This window comes from Gossypium arboreum, chromosome 9 (genome assembly GCF_025698485.1).
Source record: "Gossypium arboreum isolate Shixiya-1 chromosome 9, ASM2569848v2, whole genome shotgun sequence".
Classification (NCBI taxonomy): domain Eukaryota; kingdom Viridiplantae; phylum Streptophyta; class Magnoliopsida; order Malvales; family Malvaceae; genus Gossypium; species Gossypium arboreum.
The window spans coordinates 84023748-84042043 of record NC_069078.1 but is presented as its reverse complement, the minus strand read 5'-3'; the positions used below and the strand labels follow the sequence as shown (position 1 = coordinate 84042043).

Below are 18296 nucleotides of genomic sequence, written 5' to 3'. Positions count from 1 at the left end.
TGAGTTTCTCTTTCTCATTAAAGGATAACTGTATATTAGATAGGGGCCTAATGGTACATGAATCCCTTAATTATTTTTGTACTGTATATACCATATGTATCACAATTCACAAGCATGGTCGCAATCAAAAAAAGAAAAAATGTATTACATGGCTTTAACACTGAGACCGTAGTTTAATCTGTGTCAGGGAGAGTGAGTGATGGATTCCATAACAATTTTCTTCCTATGTTTGCTGTTGACTTGGTTCCTGTTTCAAGCTTTGAACTCAATTAGAAATGAACGTAAATCAAGTAAAAGCAAGCTCCCACCTGGTCCATGGCTGAAGCCAATCTTCGGCAATCTTTTTGATCTTGGGGATAAACCCCACAGATCCTTGGCTACGCTTGCTCAGATTCATGGTCCTGTTATGAGTCTTGAACTCGGCAGCTTAATCACCATCGTCGTTTCTTCGGAAACAATGGCCAAAGAAATCCCGCAAAAACAGGATCTCTTATTTTCTAACCGAACCATTGTGGATGCTGTCTGAGCCAGCCAACATCATGAATATGGACTGCCATGGATACCCGTGTCGCCACTTTGGAGAACTCTTCGCAAAGTCTGTAATATCCATCTTTTCACTAGTATGAAACTCGATGCCAATGAATACCTGCGTCGGCACAAGATTCAGGAACTGATTGCTAAAGTTGGCGAAAATTGTCTTAAAGGTGAAGCCATCAACATAGGCCAAGATGCTTTTGATACTACCATTAATTTGCTGTCCAACACTATTTTTTCAGTGGATTTGGTTGACCCAAATTCATCAAATGCTCAAGAATTCAAGAAAATAGTTTGTGATGCCATGGTGGAGGCAGGGAGGCCTAATTTGGCTGATTATTTCCTTTGCTTCGAAAGTTTGATCCACAAGGTGTACGGCGTCGGATGATTGTTCATTCCGACAAGTTGCTTAACCTTTTCGGCAGTATGATCGATGAAAGATTGCAATCAAGAAAATCTCGGGATTTAACTACATCAAATGATGTCTTGGATATTCTTCTTGATATTATTGAAGGCGAAGAGCTTAATAAAACTCATATCCAACATTTGCTTTTGGTAATATTCTTATCTTCCTCTAATCTTTTGGTAATATTCTTATCTTCCTCATATCCAAAATTGATGTCAAAAGTAGGGATTTTACACTAATTCCATTCGGAGCTGGACGTCGGATATGCCCTGGATTGCCTCTGGCAAACCGAATGCTGCATTTGATGTTAGGATCACTTATAAACTGTTTTGATTGGAAGCTTGAAGCTAAAATTTCCCCAAATGAGATGAATATGGAAGAGAAGTATGGGATTGCAGTTCACATGGCAACACCTTTGCGTGCAATCCCTCTTCTTGTTTAAGAATACTGTTTAAAAATCAAAGTGTAAACACTCTTCGTTTGTAATGTATGTATTGATTTTAGGACAATATTGTTAATTTTTATACAAATGATCGAAAACTTGTTTGTTTCTAAAAGTTAAAATACTAAATTTTCGTTTTCTTTATAAATAATTAATCAAAAAACCAATGATGAAATAGTTAGAATTACTTTGTTTGTTTAGCTTTCATTAATTTTTCAGTGTTTTCTCGTCAATATAGATTATGGTTGATGTTAAGATAAGTTATTTGGTTGAATTTTGGGCTTTCTTTCTGCTGGGTTTCAGTGATTGCACGTTACCTTTAACTATCGATTGGTGTCAAGTACGAGTGTCTTTCCCCTTTTTCAACTTGGGTTTGCTTGCACCCCATTCTCATGCATTTTATTGGCTATGATATTGTAAACAACATGGATTATAGTAATCTTCTTTGCTGTAAAGAAAATTGATTATAGATCATGACTGCATTTTTTTATTCCATAATTGCATTGATATTTTCTTCAACTTTGCCTAATTTATTTAAGTTTCCATTAATTTGTGAGAGCTACCTATGTTGTAGAATTATATATAAATATATATTAAATAATCACGTTTATCCCACATCACCTAATTATCTTTAGGTTAATTTTATTTAGAGTTGTGCGTCAAATATGCTCAGAATTACTTTTAATGAATCGTATATTGCATTTAACATTTGGGTCTCAATGAAAAGTTTATAATTTAAGCACCTACATTATATAGTTCGGTCATTTTTGTCACTCTCATCAAAATCACAAACAACAAGCTTCAAATTGATAGAATGCGTAAGTATTGATGACTAAATGTGTTCTTATACCAGTTAGAAAAATCTCATGCTATTATTTACGTTATCAATTTAACGACCGGTGATCAAAATAGAAATGAATACAAAGTTTAGTACCTAAATTTAAAAAAAATTAGATGACTAAAACAGAAATGTAGAAATAATTAAGTGACAATTTGTATAGTGTAAAAAATAAACCTAAAAAGAATATAAAATTATAAACAAAATAATTAAAAGATTTTTTCTACTTAGCTGATACATGTTAGTGTTAATTTCTCATGGGTTGGATGTGGATAAAATATCCTAAGTTTCAAAATTAAAGTGTATAAATAGAATTTAAAGATCAAAAGAGAAAAAGTTACTAAATTCAACTTTCCGCTATTCATGCATGCCTTCCCTTAGCACTCAAGCAATGCTGGACGAGACATATTCTACTTTGGAGATATATATATATATATAATATATAGGATTTGAATTCAACATTGTTAACGTGTGGAACACTATAGATTGGTTTTCATGTACGAAGTCCCGCATGTGTTTTGACTAATGTTCACTAACATTCACATCCCTTTAAAACTGAAACCGTTCTTTGATACGGATAAGGGAGAGATGGATTTGTTGACAAGCTCCTTGCTATGTCTGCTCTTTACTTGGCTCCTGCTTCAGGCTTTCAACTCTTTTAGAAATGGACGTAAATCAAGCCAACGCAAGCTCCCACCTGGTCCTTGGCCGAAGCCAATCATTGGCAATCTCTTCGATCTTGGGGATAAACCCCACAGATCACTGGCTAAGCTTGCTCAGATTCATGGTCCTGAGTCTTAAACAAGCTACAAATGAATTATGAATCTATATTTACTCATATCTCATTTTCCACGTCACTTAAGAAAATAAGAGAAATAAAACTTTAAGTATAAAAATTTATTTTATAAATTTTATTTCCACATGTACGCACTGCCTCCCCAGGTCAAACTGGTGCTCGCTGTTGCACCAGGAGCTGTTGCACCGGGTGCTAAAGTATGGGTGTTTTGTATCCATTGAGCAAAGACAGGTTGTAATTGTATAGTGGTATCTGAAAACATATCTTGTGGACGCCCTAAAGCGCTCATGGTATCATTATGAATATACAAACCAAAACTGTGAAGGCCTAGAAATATACATACCTAGTTGAGATGTGATATGATTGCATCACGAGGCCTAAGGACACAATCTAATAGATCGTTGTATCAAGTAGTTAGATCATAGTCTCTTACCATAAAAATGGCTGCATACCATAAAAAAGAAAAATATTTTCACTTTTAGTGCTATCGCATTTTCGTAAAAATACCTATTCACGTAATTTTTCTGAAAATGGGACCATTGAGGTGATTTTTTTTTTGGTATTTTTTGAGTACTTTAGTCCAAGTATCATCCAAAATCCTCCGAAATCCACCTAATTTTGTCTTTTTGTCTAAAAATGAAAAGTTCTCCCTATTTTAAACCATCTACTAGTGGGAAGAGGGAGAGTGAGAGGAGATGGATTTGTTAACAGGCTCCTTGCTGTGTCTGCTCTTCACTTGGCTCCTGATTCAGGCTTTCAATTCATTTAGATATGGATGTAAATCAAGCCAACACAAGCTCCCACCTGGTCCATGGCCCAAGCCAATCATCGGCAATCTCTTTGATCTTGGGGATAAACCCCACAGATCATTGGCTAAGCTTGCCCAGATTCATGGCCCGTTATGAGTCTCAAACTTGGCAGCTTAATCACTGTCGTCCTTTCATCGGAAACAACTGCCAAAGAGATCCTTTCAAAACAAGACCTTATATTCTCTAGTCGAACCATTATGGATGCCATTCGAGCCTGCCAACACTATGAATTTGGAATGCCTAGATACCTGTGTCCCCACTTTGGAGAACTCTTCGCAAAGTACGTAATACCCATATTTTCGCTATTAGGAAACTCGATGCTAGTCAATACCTGCGTCGGAACAAGATTCAGGAACTGATTGTTAATGTTGGTGAAAGTAGCCTTAAAGGTGAAGCCGTCAACATAGGCCAAGCTGCCTTTGATGCTACCATTAATTTGTTGTCCAAGACTATTTTCTCAATGGATTTGGTTGACCCAAATTCATCTATTGCTCGAGAATTCAAGGAAACAGTTTGTGATATCATGATGGAGGCAAGGAGGCCTAATTTGGCTGATTATTTCCCTTTGCTCCAAAAGTTTGATCCACAAGGTGTACAGCGTCGGATGACTGTTCATTCCGACAAGTTGCTTAACCTTTTCGGCAGTATGATCGATGAAAGATTGAAATCAAGAAAATCTCGGGATTTAACTACATCAAATGATGTCTTGGATATTTTTCTCGATATTATTGAAGGCGAGGAGCTTAATAAAACTCATATCCAACATTTGCTTTTGGTAATATTCTTATCTTCCTCTAATCTTTTGGTAATCTTTTTTATCTTCCTCTGTTATAGTTTCTTTTGTCTTATGCATCGATATGTTGAGGATGTGGAGGAGACATCTTGACATGATCAGAGACTTACTTAGTTGGGTTTCAAGATGTTTTAGCTGCATTATATTATTTAACCATGTTAAATGACAGGATTTTTTTGTCGCTGGAACCGATACAACATCAAGCACATTAGAGTGGGCAATGCCAGAACTACTTCGAAATCCGCAAGCTTTACTTAAAGCCAAGAAAGAATTAGATGAAGCAATCGGCAAAGGAAATCCAGTCGAGGAATCTGACATTAACCGTTTACCATATTTGCAAGCAATTATCAAAGAAACTTTCCGAATGCATCCGGCTGTCCCATTGTTACTCCCTCGCCGAGCCGACTCTGATGCTAACCTTTGCGGTTTCAAAATTCCTAAGGGTTCTCAAGTGTTGATTAACGTATGGGCCATCGGAAGAGATCCAAGCATTTGGGATAACCCAAATAGTTTCATCCCGGATAGATTCTTGGGGTCTGAAATTGATGTCAAAGGTAGGGATTTTGGACTAATTCCATTCGGAGCTGGACGACGGATATGTCCAGGATTGCCTTTGGCGAACCGGATGTTGCATTTGATGTTAGGATCTCTTATAAACTGTTTTGATTGGAAACTTGAAGGTGAAAATTCCCCGAATGAGATGAACATGGAAGAGAAGTATGGGATTGCAGTTCACATGGCAACAACTTTGCGTGCAATCCCTCTTCTTGTTTAAGAATACTGTTTAAAAATCAAAGTGAAAAGGTTCTTCGTTTATAATGTTTTTGCTGATCTTTAGACAATATTGTTAATTATTAGACAAATAGTTGAAAACTTGTCTATTTCTAAAAACCAAAGATCAAATAGTTAGAATTGCTTTGTTTGTTTAACTTTCATTACTTTTTCAGCGTTTTCTCGTCAATATAGATTATGTTGTGAATTTTGGGCTTTTTTTCTTCTGATTGCATGTTACTACTATTTGTTGGCTATGATATTGTAAACAACATTGATTATAGTAATCTCCTTTGCTGTAAAGAACATTGGTTATGGAGCATGGCAGCATTTTTTTATTATTCCATATTGCATTAATATTTTCTTCAACTTTGCCTAATTTATTTAAGTTTCCATTAATTTGTGAGAGCTACTTGTACTGTAGAATTATATGTATATATCTATCTTTTAAATAATCATATTTATCCTACCTCATTGTTAATTATAATTTGGACCTAATATACAAACATATATTAAAGAGATTATATGTTTGTATGAGATATAAGGTTTTAACAAGTAGGAAAGTAAGAAATTATTGATTTTCACATTCATTATTAATTAGTTACTACACGAAAAATTGACTTGTAGCGGCGTTTTTACAAGCGCTGCAAAAAACGCCGTTATAGATAACGCCACTAAAGTTTGTGGTGTTTATTTAAAAAAACGCCGCTAAAGATCATGACCTTTAGCGGCGCTTTTCCCACAAACGCCGCTAAAGGTCATGACCTTTAACGACGCTTTTTCCACAAACGCAGCTAAAGGTCATGACCTTTAGCGACGCTTTACCCAAAAACGCCACTAAAGATAATGAAATTTTAAAATAAATAAAATATTATAAAAGTCATGAAAAATATAAAAATTTAAAATTCATTATCAAAATATTTAGAAGAATAATATCCATGATATAAATATAAAATTTCCTATTAAAATTAGTTATCAAATTAAATTTTCTATTAAAATTTTAACTAAAAATATTAAAATAAAAATAAAATTTTAAATCAAAACTAAAATAAATAATAAAAATTAGATTAAATATAAAGATATTAATGAAATAAGGACTTAAATCATAACCATGTAAAATATAAGATATTATCATCAAGATTTACATCCTCATCTTGCTCAAATTTTGGTGGCTTGTACCCTTTCTTGAACCATTCATCTTGTAGAATTTCGGGAATAGTTATCTGCGCCAAAAAGAACATGTAGAATTTCAATCAAAATGCACGCTAAATCTTATCTTGTGATCAAAGATTGCATGTAATCACAAATTTTCATAGGATGAATTGAATTTGAAACTTACGGTAAGAGGGTTTGGATCAAGAATACGCTTAATCAAATTCCTAGCACCAGATGAAAAACATGATGGACAGCTGAAAGAAGGCTCCCAGATTTGAAATTTATCAAGTTCTTATCTAAAAAGACAGGCCAAATCTGGAGGGTACTTACTTTCTTATACAAGCCTATAAGGCTTGGCTCATCAAAAGGCAAATAACCAACCATGAGAACAAAGAGAATAACTTCGCAAGACTAAATATTAGATGATGTACCATCATAACCTTTATCTTTGAGCACCTGAAAATAAAAATATCAGATACCAGAATGAAAAGGCAAAAAAAAAAAAAAAGAGTTGCAGCAATACAACTAATTATTTTACGAGTTCATGAGTGAAAACCTTGAACAACATAATTTGGAGTCCATAAGCGGTGTGAAGCAACCCATCCTCCTACATTTTCAACATGTCAAAGAAAATAAAAGATTACACTACTAGACATGGAGCTTTCTATCTTTTCCTCCATTATTAATAGTTAACATTTATAAGATATTACGCCAACTAAATGCTGGACCATCTGTTTCAACCATTTTCCCATACAAATTATTGGTTTATAAATGGATTTTACCGTTTAGCCATATGAATTCCATCATATCTTCTTAATATGGAAATTTTACCATTTTCGCCATACAAATTATTGTTTGAGATGTTCATATCATGTTGTATTTTAATTGTTTTTCTTATATATCGTATCCAAAATTATCAAATATAATGTTTACTACAATGTTAAATTAGACTGTCTATAATATTAACTCTAAAATTCATGATGACTATAAAATTTCACTTCGGTCCAGGCCCATGAACATGTCGTAGAAGTCTTGAGCAGTGGAAAAGAAAGAAGGAAAGAAATACGTTTTCTACTAATTTTCTTCTTATCAGACCATGGTGGATGGTTTAGACAAACTGGAGGTTACCTTGTGTCTGCGCATTAGATTTGGTAACCTTTTCTCTCCACCCTTTCTGACGAGCTCTTATTTCCCACATTGCTGTCAATTTCATTTGAGCCGACAGTGCTTCTTCAGCTTTCTCCCTTACTTCTTCGTACGTCTCCATACCCGAATTGCATTTGTCTGCTTCCTTTTGATATTGTGATGCTAACTTCTTAGCCTCAAGTAAAAAAAAATTTATGTAAAAAATTATAACAATTAAGCATTAGTGACATACAACTAACAATTAAAATAAAATAAAACATATATGTAACAAATAAATTGTTGGTCAGAAAAAGTTGTAAAAAATGAAAAAAGAAATGCAGTCAACTAGCTCACCGTAAACTTAACTGCAGACTTTGAAGAGAAAACAAAAGTGAAAATCATGTGATTAACAATCAAACATTGTTACATCAGCAATCAATCATTATTGACGGGGTTGGCTTAGGGAAATCATGTGATTAGAGAGTATAACGGCACAAAAACAGAAGGATAGGAATATATTTGTCTCATATAGCATCATATAAGGCATAACATCTGTTAAAATAAAGTTGACACCTAAATGATATAAGGCATAACATCTGTTAAAATAAAGTTGACACCTAAATGAAAGCGATAGCAGCAACAATGGTGAAAAAACCCAGCAGAGAGGGCTGTTGTCATGCTAAAATTAGAGGTGATCTAAAAGGCATAGAAAAACAAATGTAAAATTTCTTTGTATTAAGTTACTCGGTCCCATATTCCAATAAATACATCCATCCATGACAAAGAAACAGAAGCCCGACCTATAAAGGAAGCATTGCTCGATCTGCATTAATTAAAGATAGAACCATAAAATTAGCTTAATTCTCTTGGGCAAAATTGCCAAAGATCACATGTAATTCTGTTTTAAGTAAAGTCGAAGCCTTAAGGGCTGGTACAAGTTACTAATATCACATGTAATTCCAGTTCATGGTTGTTATAATGGTATTGTACAAGTCAAAAATAACTTTGCTTATGTAATGATGAAAATGCCCCATCCAAGTTCAATTAGTTGTTGCCAAACTCAAAAGAGCTCATATGACTATTACAATACAGATATATAGAGAAAGAGCAAGTTTTACCTTCTAAAACAGGACTAGTCTATTAAGTTATTGGTCATTCTTTAGCTAAAAAAATTCAATCATCATTATTTAGTTAGTTGACAAAAGGCTGCAACTTACATGCGCAATTGATTCTAAAAGCCGTGTGACCAATGACTTGTCCACCTAATTTTGTGGCTATATCCCGTGCTTCACTAACCCTCGCCAAATAATCAAAGAGTTTTGGTGCTGCAAGAGAAAGAAGTTAATTATTTGCAAAAGTAACATTACCAACTTGAAAAACTAGCACACTTGAGCTTAAAAGAGTAAGACTCACATTATCCAATACCACGAGTCCGCGGGTTTAGGACCATCACAACACCCATGGTTGTCAAGACTAATTTAATCAATCATGAAACTTTTAACACCAAAAAGAATCAATTAACGAGAAATTTCAATACTTGCAAAAATATCATCGAGATCTGAGTTTACCTTTCAACACAATAAAACACTTACGCAAGTCAAAGATATAATTATTAAAAAGATAACTACTCAACGAGAAAAATGGGTTTCATCTAATCTAACCTTTTCCTCGGGAGACAAAGCGAGATCCATAGAAAACCCAATCTTTTTATTCTCTGGTGGCCCCAAAAGTGTTGGATTTCACCGCCTTTGCATGCGAACCACAATCGGTTTACTCTCCGGACAATTCAATAACCAGTTTAAGATTCCATAACTGAAAACTTCAAATAATTTGGCTTTTTTTGCCATTTCTTTCTTCTTAAGAGAAAGTAAATGAAAAATAAAGTAGTTAAGTCCCTCAAAAAGCATGCAATGGAGTTATACACCTGCGTAAGACGTCTAAGATATCTTAATTGATTAATTACCTTTCAGTTGGCACTTTATCATCAGTAGATACAAAGTTTCCAGGCTTCTTATTTGGGAACTTGGCTGCAGAATGGGCCTTTCTAGACTTCTCGTTTGGAAACTTGACTGAAGAATTACATAGTCCCATCGACATTTTGGAATCTCTTTTGCACAAGGGAAATGATAGCTTCAGTACTTGCAAAAAGAATCAATTAACGAGAAATTTCAGTACTTGCAAAAATATCATCAGTATACGAGTTTACCTTTCAACACAATAAAACACATACGCAAGTCAAAGATATAATTATTAAAAAAGATAACTACTCACCAGAAAAATGGGTTTCATCTAATCTAACATTTTCCTCAGGAGACAAAGCAGATCTCTGAAAACCCAATCTTTTTATTCTCGGTTGGCCTCAAAAGTGTTGGATTTCACCGCCTTTGCATGCGTAACCACAATCGGTTTACTCTCCGGACAATTCAATAACCGGTTTAAGATTCCATAACTGAAAACTTCAAATAATTTGGCTTTTTTGCCATTTCTTTCTTCTTAAGAGAAAGTAAATGAAAAATAAAGTAGTTAAGTCCCTCAAAAAGCATGCAATGGAGTTATACACCTGCGTAAGATGTCTAAGATATCTTAATTGATTAATTACCTTTCAGTTGGCACTTTATCATCAGCAGATAGACAGTTTCCAGGCTTCTTATTTGGGAACTTGGCTGCAGAATGGGCCTTTCTAGACTTTTCATTTGGAAACTTGACTAAAGAATTACATAGTCCCATCGACATTTTGGAATCTCTTTTGCACAAGGGAAATGATAGCTTCTGCGGCAACACTTCACATAACAGCCAAGTGCAGCACCCTTTAGTCCACATCTGCTGCACTTGACTTTGCACCCTTTGCCAGTTTTGGTTTAAGGTTCTTAACATTGTCACCAACAAAATACATTTGAGGTGCCCTGCATTTGAAGACAATATAAGTGTATTTCTAGCAGCAAGAAAGCTACAACAAAAAGAAAAGGCTAACTGTGTCAAAATAAAACATTACCATAATATATAAACAAGTTACACTGAAAATACCATCTTCCCCAACAAAAACCCATAATTTCCCTTTCACTTAAACATTATACAATTCAAAGTTTCCAATAAAATACCATTCAATACACGAGTTGTGAACATGTATAACATTTGAGCCAAATGATCAATCTCCTATTACTGGTTTTCCATTGATATAATGTAACATCATTCCAAATGGCACAGGAAATTTATAAGAATCTGAGCTCGTAACTTCCTTATATGAGGAAAGTCAAAAATTTCAAAATATTATCTTAAAGATAAATTTTAATAAAAGGGAGAATCAAGTAAATGCTCAACAGGACCTTACCTCAGAGATTTTAGAGGACTGGCAAAATTCACAAATAGCCCTATTTCCATTCATGTTCTCTGATGTCACAAGCAAACCAGTACCAGTAAGAGGTGCTCCATTTTGAGATCTTGTTGGAACATTGGCAGCAACAACACTCTCATACAAACTTAAGAGAATTGAAAAAATTGAAAACAAGCAAAAACAAGGAGGATTTGAGCTCAAGAATGACTGAATAATATATTTTCATTTCATTTCATTGAAAAAGTAGCTTATATGAATTACAAAGTCAATGAACAATTACCTAATAACTTAACTACTCCCACTAATGCTTAACAATTTCAAAATGTGAACCACATACACAAGTAAGCTGATATGATCAGCTATTACATCCATTACATCAAAAATCTTACTAACTTTGATTACAAGTTACAATTCAACTAGGACAAGTTACGTTTGAACAAAATAAATCAAAATGGACCAAGTTGGTGCTGCTCTCGGTTCTGCTCTAATGCAAGTCAACTTGGTGAACTTCTGGTCACATGTTGCATTACAGGCCAATGCTCAACACTCCTCCTTGGACTGTATGCAACAAATACCGATCATCTCCTTTAAAGCTTCAAATCTGGATGTACCGAGTGGCTTGGTTAGAATGTCAGCTAATTGATCTTGTGAACTGCAATAAACAAGACTGATTTCTCCTGTCTGCTCAGCCTCTCTAACAAAATGGAACTTAATTTTAAAGTGTTTAGTCTTGCCATGGAAGACTGGATTTTTAGCTATAGCAACTGCTGATTGGTTGTCAACCATGATTTCAGTAGCTTCACTTTGTTCTTCATTCAAATTAGACAATAACTTCCTGAGTCAAATGGCTTGATTCACAACTGCTGCTGCTGCAATATACTCTGCTTCAGCTGTGGATTGAGCAACAGTTTGTTGCTTCTTTGAACTCCAACAAAATACTCCTGAGCCAAGTGTGAAAAAATAACCCGAGGTGCTTCTCATGTCATCTGCGAGCACCTTGATCACCGTCTGAATATCCCATAAGTTTAAGCTCATTTTCTTTCTTAAACATGACTCCAAGTTTCAAGGTTCCCTTAAGGTATCTAAGTACCCTTTTTGCTGCCTTAAAATGTGATGTGTCACAGCAGTGCATGAACCTAGACAACAAGCTAACAGCATGCATAAGATCAGGTCTAGTAGCTGTCAAATAGAGTAAACAGCCAACTAAACTTCTGTACTCCTTCTCATCAACTCTTACTTGGTTTCCAAAGCTGGTCAGCTTCTCTCCTTGAGCCATTGGTGTGTTCACTGATTTGCAATTAGACATGCAGAACTTGTCTAGGATCTTTAGGGCAAATGCTTGCTGGCTGATAAAAATTCCTCGATTAGACTGGTTCACTTCCATACCAAGGAAGTATGTCATGGCTCCTAAGTCAGTCATATCAAACATTTCCTTCATTTGAATCTTGAAGTCATTGATTAGCTCAGTTCTGCTTCCAGTCACCAGTAGATCATCCACATAAACTGAAACAATTAGCAAAGTTTCATCTTCAGCTTTCTTTACATAAAGTGTTGGTTCACTCAGGCTTTTCTCGAACTCAAGCCTTGACAGATATTCATCAATTCTGTCATACCAGGCTCTAGGTGCCTGTTTCAGGCCATATAAGGCCTTCTTCAGTCTGTAAACCTTGTTCTCTTCTCCTGGAACTTTAAATCCATCTGGTTGTTCTATGTAGATTTCTTCTTTTAGAAAACCATTCAGAAAAGCTGACTTGACATCCAATTGGTGAATCTTCCCTTTGTTTACGTGCAGACCAAGGCAAAAGAAGCTTGATTGTGTCAAGCCTAGCCACTGGAGCAAATGTCTCCATAAAGTCAGTACCATACTCTTGACTATAGCCCTTTACTACCAGCCTTGCCTTGTGTTTGTTTAAAGAGCCATCAGAGTTAAATTTGGCTCTAAAAACCCACTTGACACCTATGACCTTCTTCTGATCTGGTCTATCAACCAAGTCCCAAGTTTTATTCTTCCTGATCATCTCAAGTTCAACTTCCATTGCTTTCTTCCAGCTTCTGTCCCTTGCAGCTTCTTCATAGTTTGAAGGCTCAATTATTGCTACATTGCATCTATGGTAAATGTCAGCAATGGTTCTGGTTCCTCTCACAGGTGGATCATCAATGTCACCACTTTCTGGTTCATTTTCAGTTGGCTCTAGGCTGATATCGAGTTGATCTTCATCAAACTGACTTGTTTCTAAATCATCCCAACTCCAAAACTTCTCTTCATCAAATCTGATGTCCCTGCTTACCAAAATCTTCTTTGTTGAAGGATCATACACCCTATAGCCCTTTTTGGTACTGCTGTAGCCAACAAATATCCCAGGGGCAGACCTTCTCTCCAGTTTTGTTCTTTTTTCAGCTGGAATGAGTGCATAGCACATGCATCCAAACACCTTCAGATGGGAAACAGATGGTTTGAGCCCATACCATGCCTCAAAGGGTGTTTTGTCCTTCACAGCTCTTGTTGGTAGCTTATTCAATAGGTAAACTGAGGTGTTGACTGCTTCTGCCCAAAATTTGCTTGGAAGCTTGCTTTGAAACAACAGACATCTGGCCATATTCATCACTGTTCTATTTTTCCTTTCACAAACTCCATTTTGCTGTGGAGTATAAACAGTGGTGAGCTGATAATGAATCCCTGCATGCTCACAAAGCTTCTGAAACCTCTCAGACAAGTACTCAGTTCCATTGTCAGTTCTTAAAGCCTTGATTTTGCAACTTGATTGGTTCTCTACTAGTGCCTTGAATTTGCTAAAGGCCTCAAACACTTCAGATTTGTGTTTCATGAAGTAAACCCAGCAAAATCTGGTCAAATCATCAATAAACAGCACAAAATACTTGCTATCATTCAAAGAAGGGGACTTCATTGGTCCACAAATATCAGAATGCACCAGTTCAAGCCTTTCTCGAGCTCTCCAGGCTTGGTTAACTGGGAATGGCAATCTGGCTTGTTTACCAAACTGACAAACATCACAAACACTATCATTTGCTTCTACTTTCGACATATCCTCTACCAAATTCTGTTTTTGTAACAAATCAAGTGATCTAAAGTTAGCATGGCCTAATCTTCTATGCCATAAACCAGCATTATCAGCCAAGCTTGCATAAGCTTTGTTTTTAAGCTGATTAACATCAAGCATGAAACATTTATCTACCATGCCTACTGTAATTATTTCTTGACCATGACAGTCCTTAATAACACATGAATCATTCTTGAAAACTAGGGAATACCCTTTTTCAACCAACTGACCAACACTCAACAGATTTTGATCAATATCAGGCACAAGGAGCACATCTGAAATGACTTTGTTACCTGAACAAGTGCTGACTAAAACACTGCCCTTGCCTTTGGCTTCAATAAGTTCACCATTGCCAATTCTGATTTTAGAGACATGGCTTCTGTCTAGATCTTTGAACAGACTTTCATCACTTGCCATGTGGTGTGAGCAGCCACTATCCACCAACCAATTACTTCTGACCTTGTTTGAAAATGAAAAACAAGAGGCTGTGAACACATGCTCCTCCTGAGCTTGAAGCTCTTCAGTAGCTTGAGCTTGAGACTGATGCTGAGCTGGTGTCTTTGGTTTGTTTTTACAAACTTTCTCAACATGTCCAAGCTGCTTGCAGCTTCTACATTGGATGTCTGGCCTGAACCAGCAAAACCTTTCAGAATGTGTGGCCTTCTTGCAGTGGACACATGGTGGAAACTTCCTCTTTCCTGAGTCTCTTTTTAGCTTATCCCTCTTGTCAAACCAAGGCTTTCTTCCTTTCTGGCTTGAGCTGGAGCTCTCTTTAGCCTTTGCTTGGAAGGCTCCTTCAGGATGGTCTTCCTGTCTGTTGGCCCTTCTCTGCTCCAATGCATAAAGGGAGTTCACCAACTCAGACAAAGAGATGGTTGTCAAGTCCCTTGAGTCCTCGAGTGATGAGATTTTAGACTCGAATCTCTCAGGAAGTGTGGTGATAACCTTCTCAACCACTCTGCTGTCACTGAAATCCTCACCAAGCGACCTTATGTCATAATAGCAGTGGCCATGATTCGTCTCGAGTATTGCTTAATACTCTCGAGACTCTTTCATCTTCAGTTTTCAAAGTCCTCCTCAAGTTGATGACTTGTTCTTTGCCTAGTTTTATCCGACCCCATGAACTCCTCCTTCACCTTTCCCATGCTTCCTTAGGTGTCTTTGCAGCCATGATCCAGTGAAGATTACATCGACACTCCATTCTGCAGACAAGCTAAAGCTTTGTGCTTCTTGGTGCTCTCCTCAAAGATATCTTGCCTTATCTCGAGCAATTGTGGGATTAGCCCTCAATGGAGGTGGTTCGATGTCGTTTTCTACTACACTCCACAAGTCTTGAGCTTGAAGATAAGTCTTCATTTTAACTACCCAAATGTGGTAGTTCTCACCATAAATCTTTGGAGGTGGAGGTCTTTGTAAAGCTCATCTTGTTAAAGCAAACTTAATGACCTCGATTTCTCCCTTCTCAAGCTTATATTTTTTCAACAAAGAAACCAACAAAACAGAGGCACTCAAAGACTTAGGCTCTGAATACCATTTGTTAGAACATTGGCAGCAACAACACTCTCATACAAACTTAAGAGAATTGAAAAAATTGAAAACAAGCAAAAACAAGGAGGATTTGAGCTCAAGAATGACTGAATAATATATTTTCATTTCATTGAAAAAGTAGCTTATATGAATTACAAAGTCAATAAACAATTACCTAATAACTTAACTACTCCCACTAATGCTTAACAATTTCAAAATGTGAACCACATACACAAGTAAGCTGATATGATCAGCTATTACATCCATTACATCAAAAATCTTACTAACTTTGATTACAAGTTACAATTCAACTAGGACAAGTTACATTTGAACAAAATAAATCAAAATGGACCAAGTTGGTGCTGCTCTCGGTTCTGCTCTAATGCAAGTCAGCTTGGTGAACTTCTGGTCACATGTTGCATTACAGGCCAATGCTCAACAGATCTTAATTAACAATCAGAAGTCACAATGTTTTGAGCTGCATAACTACCAAGCAAAACCCCATAGCCAAGGATATGGCGTTTTATTAATTGACAACAGAAACAACATTGATAAAAATGCTAAATAAAAATAGTATGCCTTTGGGGGAAAATTCGCACGAAGAATAAATGCTTCCTAGAATTAACAAATGAGTAATGGGTTATCATAATATTGCAAAGGTCATCTATTGTAAATTAAAATTAGGCAGTAACTAACTGAAAATTCGATGAACAAAAAAAGAGGGGAAATCATAGGATCGCCATTCTCCAAGTGTAAATAAATTGGGCAGGAAGCGCATAAAGCACTCATTTCAGATTATAGTTTACTACTACAACATGATTTTGAGGTTTATGAAACTGATCAAATCCAATATTATGAAATGGAAACAAGAAAGAAGGAGATGAGATCGAGCCAGATCTGGGAATACCTTCAGGGATTGTGAGAAGAGGCTGAGAAGAGCAATCGCAAAGGCAAGGTGGGCAAGTGTTGGAAGCGTGGCTGAAGGCTAAATCCTTCCATGAAATGCCAATACAAAGGTGGACCCACTATGTAGCCGAATAGCAGAAGCCTAATAGACACAACCCCACCTTCAACGCCGCCATCTGGTTCACTGCCATCTCTTCTATCTCAGAGTCTAACTGGAAACCAAATCAAGACTGAAGTAATTTGATGCCAAAACTGCCATCTCAATTTCTTGATTGAAAAGAGCAACGAAAGGGTGAGATTGAGGGGTGTTTTGAGGATACCAATTTTAGGGGGAAAATTTAGGCGTTTCAAAAGGGAAAAAATTAGGGATAAAACCGCGCGTGGAATGATTTTTTGTGGCATTTTTATAAATATAACGTGACAAAAAATCATTTCATTTTAAATAAAACGACTCTGCTTTTGTTATGCTAAAAAATTTTATTTTGTCTATTAAAAATTATTAGTTAAGTGATTTTATAAAATATTTATTATTACTATTTTTTATAAATTGGTTTTATAAATAAAAATTAAGTATTCGAAAATAAATATCGTATATTTTAATAAGAAAATAAATAATTGAATGGTGTAATTAATTATTAAGTTAGAATTATCCAATATAAGCAATCAATCTCTCACATATCAAATTTCTATTAAAGATTGAGACGCTAATCATGATTTTATGTTATTCTTTTCCGATCTAATCTCCATTTCATTAGAGATATTTCTTCCTAACTAAAATATAACTATTTTGCTAGATGTTCGTGTGGAATAATTTTAGTTTTTGTATTTCAGTTTTATTTGTTATAATTTGGTCCTATCCAAAATAGATAGTTATCTATCTATATCAATCATTACTTTTTTTATTTATTTATCAATGTTTTTTAATTCTAATATTTAAATATATCAAATGGTTTAGATTAAATATTTTTAAATATAAAAGTATTAATTAATTGTATAAAATTTCATCATTTAACAAATCTTAAGTAAACTTTAAATCCTAAACCATTTAATATATATAAAGCCTAAATCGTAAACCATTTAATATATATAAAGTCTAATCCTTAAGTAAACCTAACACTTAACCCCTAACCCTAAGCCTTAAATCTCAACCCTTAAATCATAATCTTTAAACCCAAATCCATAAACCTTAAAATAGTAACTCATACACTTGAAACTCTAAATCATATACCCTAAATCATAAACCCTAAACTATAATGATAATTAATTCAATATTTTAAAATTAATACTATTTATTTTATAATTATATAAGAAAATATTTATCATATAAATTAAAAACACTAATTAATCTAAACCCTAAACTCATAATCTCTAAACCCTAAACAATAAATTCTAAAATATAAACCATAAACCCCTAACCCTTAACCCTTAACACTTAAACCTTAAATCACAACCCTTACACCACTCTTAAACCATAATCCCTAAACCCATAACTCATAAACATTAAACCCTTAACCATATACCGTAAACCCTATGTAACACCCCCTAACCCCAAACCGTCGCCGGAACAGGGCTACGAGGCATTACCAGATATATCAAACAACTTATGGATATTTTACAATTATTATAACATTCATAGTATAATTGAAGAATTATGTCCCTATAATGGACTTTCGAAGCCCAACACAAGTATTAAAGTGGAATGGAACGGGACTTGTTCGAGTATTCAGAGATTTTTTTTTTTTACAAAAATTTCGACAGCATTTCTTCATAATTTTTACATAAAACCCCCTGCAAATTCAAACCA

At 35.2% G+C, this 18296-nt stretch overlaps 1 protein-coding gene, 1 long non-coding RNA gene and 1 pseudogene across 2 annotated transcripts; all 3 read left to right on the top strand.

Moving 5' to 3' along the window:
- The first annotated feature begins 84 nt into the window (after positions 1 to 84).
- Positions 85 to 1470, top strand: LOC128280855 (uncharacterized). The gene is made up of 2 exons (XR_008271042.1): positions 85 to 1089; positions 1166 to 1470. It is a non-coding gene; the product is annotated as an uncharacterized LOC128280855 (long non-coding RNA).
- Positions 1471 to 3684: 2214 nt separating this feature from the next.
- Positions 3685 to 4184, top strand: LOC128280869 (geraniol 8-hydroxylase-like; annotated as a pseudogene).
- Positions 3704 to 5695, top strand: LOC108455452 (geraniol 8-hydroxylase-like). Its single transcript, XM_053019485.1, has 2 exons — positions 3704 to 4600; positions 4788 to 5695. The coding sequence occupies exons 1-2, from the start codon at positions 4286 to 4288 to the stop codon at positions 5391 to 5393; spliced, it is 921 nt and encodes a 306-aa protein (XP_052875445.1). The 5' UTR covers positions 3704 to 4285; the 3' UTR covers positions 5394 to 5695.
- The last annotated feature ends 12601 nt before the right edge of the window (positions 5696 to 18296 follow it).